General features: G+C 55.9%; 1 gene segment (V, D, J or C); it reads left to right on the top strand.

Moving 5' to 3' along the window:
• The first annotated feature begins 2,411 nt into the window (after positions 1-2,411).
• On the top strand, positions 2,412-7,169 carry LOC142435986 (immunoglobulin heavy constant gamma 1-like). The segment is given in 6 exon segments: positions 2,412-2,463; positions 2,827-3,117; positions 3,533-3,943; positions 4,026-4,346; positions 6,783-6,913; positions 7,086-7,169. Coding segments are annotated over 6 exon segments (1,290 nt in total).

The raw sequence follows: 7,169 nt of genomic DNA, 5'->3' as shown, positions 1-7,169 counted from the left end.
TGTTCTGGGAGGTGGTATCTCATCGCTCAGGGCTAGGGGTTGGGTGCTGAGTTTGGGTGCAAAGAGTTGTGAGCTGGGACATGGGAGTAATAGCTGAGGGCTAGGGGCTGGGTGGAGGTTGGGTGCCAGGAGCTGGGAGCTGGGGCATGAGAGTAATAGCTGAGGGCTAGGGGCTGGGTGGAGGTTGGGTGCCAGGAGCTGGGAGCTGGGGCATGGGAGTAGTAGCTGAGGGCTAGGGGCTGGGTAGATGTTGGGTGCCAGGAGCTGGGAGCTGGGGCATGGGAGTAGTAGCTGAGGGCTAGGGGCTGGGTGGAGGTTGGGTGCCAGGAGCTGGGAGCAGGGGCATGGGAGTAGTAGCTGAGGGCTAAGGGCTGGGTGGAGGTGGGTGCGAGGAGCTGGGAGCTGGGGCATGGGAGTAGTAGCTGAGGGCTAGGGGCCGGGTGCTGAAGCTGAGCTTTGAACTAGAGGCTTGGAGCTCAGGCTTGGGAGTTTAAACTGTGCTCTAGGAGGTTGTATCTCATAGCTGGCGGTCAAGTGGCTGGGTGCTGAAGTTGTGAACTAGGGGCTGGGAGTTCGGCCTGGGAGTTTAACCTGTGCTCAGGGAGTTGGTATTTCATAGCTGAGGGCTATGGGTGAGGGCTAGAGGCTCGTGCTGAAGCTGTGAACTAGGGGCTGTGATCTGGGGTGTGGGAGTGTGAGTTGTTCTCTGGGAGCTATCAGAGAGCTGAGGACCAGGGGCTGGATGTGGGTGCTCAAAGCTGGGTCTTGGCAGCTGGGTGGTAGAGCAAGCCTCCGGGGACATGGTCTGAGATCTGGAGGCAGCTATATGCAGAACAAAGAATGAAAGGGAGGTTCGTGATGGGCTACTGGGGGAGAGAAAGGGGTGAGCTGCATGTTGGGAGGTGGAAGTAGAGACTGAAAGGTGAGAACTGGGGGTCTGTGAGTTCAAGCTAGGGGCACTTGGCTGAGAATTAAGGACTGGGAGGAGGGGCTGGGGGTTAGAGGCCATGGGCTGAGCTTTGGGGGCTAGAAGTATGATTCAGGCACTGAGTGGACATTGGTTGTGGGCAGTGGGGCAGGGTGCTATGGCCTGCTGCTCCCACCATGGAGACGGGGCCTTGACAACTGAGCAGAGGAGAGGAAAGGAGAATATCCTGGAAGCCCAGGCCCAGGCTCAGTGCTGGGAAGTGAGGGCATGTGGCAGGTGAGAAGGGGACTGGCAGCTCTGAGCTGGTGGCAGTGCCATGGACCTGAGGCTAGAGATAGTATCTGGGCTCAGGGAGCTGCAGGGTACCTCTGAGGACAGGAGGGTGGGATACTCAGCGTCCTGCAGGACCAGGATCCAAGAAGTTGAGAGGGAGGTAGGCACCCTGGGCTGAGCGTGTCAGGAGGCACCTGGTCTGCACTGACAGAAGGGCAGCAGGGAACAGAGGCTGCATATGGCCCTGGCAGGAACAATGGGCCTGGTGGGAGGGGGTAGCTGATAGAGAGAAGGGAAATGGTGGCAGAGGCCCCTGTGCTAAGGGGGGAAGTCAGAGGCTCTTCCAGAGGGCTGGGTTCTGTGTCAAGAGCAAGCTGCCAGAAGGTGGGGTCACAAGGCAGTTGATGGGGCAGGAACTCAGCAAGGAAAGGTAGGGGCAGACAGGCTCACCAGCAGGGCCAAGGTCTCAGATCTGAGTAGTTGAAGCCCTTCTCCAGCTGAGGCTCATGCCCAGAGCACCTGCACCACTGAGGAGGTTCCTGGGCAGGGAAAGCCTAAGGCCTGGGTGATGCTGTGGAGGGTGGGGGGAGAGGCAGCCCAGTTTTTGCACACTGGGTCACTCTGGGCCTAAGCTGGTGGCCTGGGAGCCAGGAGAGCTGAGGAGGGGACGGGCTCCTGGCCTGACTCTAGGTCTGGTGGAGCAAGGCAGAGCAAGTGAAGACTGGGTCTCCTGAGGATCTACAAGGACAGGGGCCAGGGAGGAGAGGAAGGCCACAGTGGGCCTCACTGGGCCCAAGAACAAGGCCAAAGGAAGCAAGGAACTCAAGATTCAGAGAACCAGGAGACCAATAGCGCTGGTGCTCTAGCTGGGTCTGTGGAGGTCAGTGAAGGGGCACAGGCTTCCATGCCCAGGAGGGCAGGGAGGGAGCCGGCCAGCAGGATCTGCCCTGACACTGGCCCTGTGAAAACTTCCCTGCAGTTGGGTGAACAGAGGAGGGGGGACTCAAGGAGACCCAGCCTGAGGTAATCAAGAGCAGGGGCCCAATATGCTCCGGGAAGAGAGGGCAGGACCAGGATCAAGGCAGAAACCACAATCAGAGCTAGCACACCCCAAAAGAGGGCCTGGCTGGGGGAGCAGTGGTCATTGGCATGGGGATGACAAGGAAGGTGACTAGAGCACAGATGGTGTCCAGGGAGTATACCAGACCTGATGTGGCATCTGGCAAGAATAGAAACGGGCCACTCATGTCTGACGCTGGCAGGTGAGCAGAGTGGGAGGGACCCTAGGGGCTGGGAAACCCCCAGAAAGAGCCAGGCCCGGTGACTCCTAGAGAGCTGGCCAGGGGGGCCAAGCTGAGCCCGAGGCCCCAGATATGAAGTGAACCAGATCCAATAGAGGTGATCCTGGAACGGGTAACTCCAGAGATACTCCAGTGTGGGCCCATCATTGGGTTTGTGGGGTGGGGGCCCTAAGGTGGGATTGGGCAGCTGCGCAGGTATGATCTTCCATTGTGACCATCAGGTGGGTACCCATGGTGCCCATCAGCGCAGATGTAGGGCCTCATGGGAAGGCTGACCAACTTGGTGGAAGAAGCACACAGTCACGTGGGACCCCTCTCTTGCAGACAGCCCCAAAGCACCATCGGTCTATCCCCTGACACCCAAATCCAGAGATGCTTCTGACTCCACGGTGACCTTGGGCTGCATGGTCAAGGATTTCTTCCCGGAGCTGGTGGCAGTGTCCTGGCCCTCTGTCCCCCAGGCTGATGTGCACACCTTCGCACCCATGCGGCACTCGTCTGGCCACTTCTCCCTCATCAGCATGGTCACCATGCCCTCCAGCAGCTGGCCCAGCCAGGATTATGCCTGCAGCATCACCCACATGCCCAGCAAGACCAAAGTGGACAAGAAGATCGGTGAGCCTTGGGCAGGGGCACAATGAGGGACCTCATACCAAATCCACAGCTGATAGGCTAAGGGTCTTCCTGAGGCCCTGGACATACCCTGGGGTGCAGGGCAGGCTGGTGATCCCTGCCGGTCTTCCCCACCTAAAGAGCTACAGCTGTGTGCCCTCCCTGGTGTCCCCATGCCAGACCTAAGGCAGGTATAGGCTGAAGACCTGAAGACCAGCCCCAGGGCTGAGTAAGGTGGTGGATCTCAGAGTTTCAGAGAAGAACTGGCCTTGACCCCCACCCACATCAGCACTGGTCTCCTCTGCAAAAAGGTCACCCTGCCCCACTCTGTCTGCTCTCTCCCCAGTGCCAGATGTCACCTCGAGATCAACCACTGAGTGCAGATGCCCAGGTAATGTGAGCACAACCTTTGTAAGAGAGCCCCTGGGGAATGACAAGCCCTGTACACCCCCTCTCCAGAGCCCCCCACCCTGTCACTCATCTCAGCTCTGTTCAGCAGCTCCTGAAAATCTGGGAGGACCTTCCGTCTTCATCTTCCCACCCAAGCCCAAGGACACTCTCATGATGTCCCGAAACCCGGAGGTGACCTGTCTGGTGTTGGATGTGGGTCAGGATGACCCCGAAGTCCAGTTCAGCTGGTTCGTGGATGGCACAGAGGTGCACACAGCCAAGGATGGGCCGCAGGAGGAGCAGAACAATGGCACCTCCCGCGTGGCCAGCGTGCTCCCCATCCTGCACCAGGACTGGCTCTCTGGCAAGGAGTTCAAGTGCATTGTCAACAACGGGGCTCTTCCTGCCCCTGCTGTAAGGACTGTCTCCAAGGCCAAGGGTGAGACAGCAAGTCCTAGGGCAGAGGGCATGGGCTGCCCCCATCTCTATTATGCCTTTAACACCTCCCCTTCCCCCCACAGGGCAGTCTCAGGCACCTCAAGTGCACACCATGGCCCCAGTCATCCTTGAGAAGGACAAGAACATGGTCAGCCTCGTCTGCATGGTGAGGGGATTCTACCCCGAGGAGATCAATGTGGAATGGAAGAGCAATGAGCAGCCTGAGCCCCAGGCCAACTACGTGAACACGCCTCCCCAGGCCGAGGCTGACGGGACCTTCTTCATGTACAGTAAACTGATGGTGCCCACTAACATCTGGGATGAAGGATCAGTTTTCCACTGTGTGGTGATGCATGAGGCCCTGCACAACCACTACACCCAGAAGGCAGTCGCTCGGTCCCCGGGTAAATGAGTGTGGGTTTGCTGGTCCCTTCGCTTCCTGAGGTCTCAAGTACACATGAACCTCCCTGTAAATACACCCCCACCAGCCGATTCACCTTGAAAATAAAGCAACCAGCTCAGCGCTGGGGTCCTGCGAGCCTGGCATGGTTCTTTCTGAGGTCCATGGGAGCCAGGTTCTGTCAGATTACATGCTCAGGCAGGGACTGAGGCAAGCCAGTGTTTCCCCAGCTCAGGATCCCCTACCAACTAGCAGTGGACCATGGTGGCTCTGTGTCACATGGAGCTCCTGCTGTCCCAGGGCATCTCTGAAACCAGATCACTGCACACATGCACACAGCTGGTTGTCTGTTTGAGGCAGAGAGGGCACTGAGCAGGTTCCTCCATGACCCCTGAGCTCTGAGCCATGGAAAAGAAGCCCCTCCTGCTAGATGGCACTCTGGCACCCTCAGGTCACCACCACTCACACACCACACACATGACAGCAATCACATGCTCACCAGTGCAACACCCACACAAGCAAACATCCAGACATACGGGTCCAGATTCACACTAGCATAAATGCATGCATACACAGAGAGATAGACATGCACGATCTCACACACACACCTGAATATATGCAGAAGCACATGGAAAAGCCCACATGGGAACACATGTTCACACACATAAATGGGCACACAGGCACTCACAGTCATGCACACACATGTAAATACACACACAAGTATACACATGGACACAAATGAACTCACACACATGCACAGCTATATATGCACACATGAGAAACAAACACATTTAGACTTACCTAGAGGCAGGTATATACGCACTCACATTCATGCACACACATATACATACACACACATTCATAAAAATATATACAAGCCCCCCAGTGCACACACAGACACATGCAGACATATGGGTCCAGATTCACACTAGCATATATGCATGCATACACAGAGAGACAGACATGAATGTACTCACACACACCTGTATAAATGCAAAAACCCACACGGGAACACATGTTCACACACATAAATGGGCACACCGGCACGCCCATTCATGCACACACATGTACATACACACACGCATGCACACAAGTATATACATGGACACAAAGGAACTCACACACCTACACAGCTATACATGCACATATGAGCAAACAAACACATTTAGACTTACACACAGGTGCGTATAAACTCACTGAAGCTCACACATGGAAACACACACATGGGCACAAAAGAGCTCACTAACACACATACCCTTACACCTACATGAACAAGCCCTCACACATAGGCAGATACACAAGGACAGGACACAAGTTCATTTACTGAGACAAACACGTGGACACACAAGCATGTGTACATGGATAAACATAAGGGAACACATGAACACACGCCCTCAATAAGAAATTTAAGGTTTACAGCATATCCTGACTGAACGTCTTTAATTTGAATAGTTCTTATCTGAATTGTAACCTATTAATTATTTCTGCAATAAACCCTATAGTTGTGAAAAAAACATAAAGGAAAATTATCTTTATTACAAAAAAAAAGAAATGGATGTACTTACACTAACCCACATACACACATAAAGAGCACACGGTCACATGTGTGCGTGCATGAACATACACACAAGCATGTGCACTGACAGACGCACACACACACCACATGCCTCACCACGTGTCCCTGTGAGAACATGCCCTCCCACGAACACACAGACCAGTCTCATCCAACCCCAACCCACATTGCCTTCCCGGCTTCTCCCTCACCAGCCCAGAGGAGTCAGCCCAAGAGAAGGCACCTACACCCCCTCCCAGACAGGCCCTCCAGGTCAACCCAAAAGAAAGGGCTGTCCTGGGCCCCTTACCTCTCCAGAAGGTCACTGCTCTGATGGAGAATGCCAGTGCTGGTGACCCACGCACTCACCCTCCTGCCCTCTCACACACAGAAGCCAAGGCCTTGCACAGTCCCTGGCACTGTGGGTTCCATGCTCACCACTGGGACTCCCTCTGCCTTCTGCAGTCCCTCATGCCCTCTAGGCCTTCTCAACAGGACAGAGTTTGAAGTCAGGGAGTGGAAGGGGCTCCATCAGAGTGGCCTTGTCCCCAGATGACCCTTTAGGGTTCCCTGAACATCCCTAGGACAGAAGCCAAGCAAGAGGCTACGGTTCCCAGAGTTGGCCAGGTCTCCATGGAGGCCCAGGGGCTTCTAGCCATGCTAAGGTGCAAGCTGTAGGACAATGACTGGACTGAGGACTGGGGAGAGAGCCAAAGCCAGCCAAGCACAGCCAAGGAGAGTTTACCTTGGGGCCATGCAGGCCCTGCCCTACCGAGAGGGGACAATAGAACCACCTTCAAATAGATGAGTCCTCCCTGCTGCCCACCCCCAATCCTTGAGTGCATGTTGGGGCAGGACATGCTCACTGACCACTCTTCCCCTGTCCAGAGATGCCCCCAGATGAGAGTTGTGCAGAGGCCCAGGAGGGGGAGCTGGATGGGCTGTGGACCACCATCACCATCTTCATCACCCTCTTCCTGCTCAGCGTATGTTACAGCGCCACTGTCACGCTCTTCAAGGTCGGCATCTCACCACCTTGCCCCAAGCCAGCCCCCAGTCCACTGCCCCCCAACAGGGCTCCTCACTCAGCAGCAGAGGCTCAATCAACCAGGCTGCCCACCTGTGAGGGGTAGGCAAGGGGCGGGGTGGCTGGGGATGCCCTGCTCACGACTACCCCCATGTCACCCACAGGTGAACTGGATCTTCTCCTCCGTGGGGGAACTGAAACCCACCATCGTGCCCAACTACAGAAACATGATAGGCCAGGCAGCCTAG

This window comes from Tenrec ecaudatus, unplaced genomic scaffold (genome assembly GCF_050624435.1).
Source record: "Tenrec ecaudatus isolate mTenEca1 unplaced genomic scaffold, mTenEca1.hap1 Scaffold_1206, whole genome shotgun sequence".
NCBI lineage: Eukaryota > Metazoa > Chordata > Mammalia > Afrosoricida > Tenrecidae > Tenrec > Tenrec ecaudatus.
The sequence above is the reverse complement of the archived record's forward strand: the minus strand, read 5'-3'. Positions and strand labels throughout refer to the sequence as shown.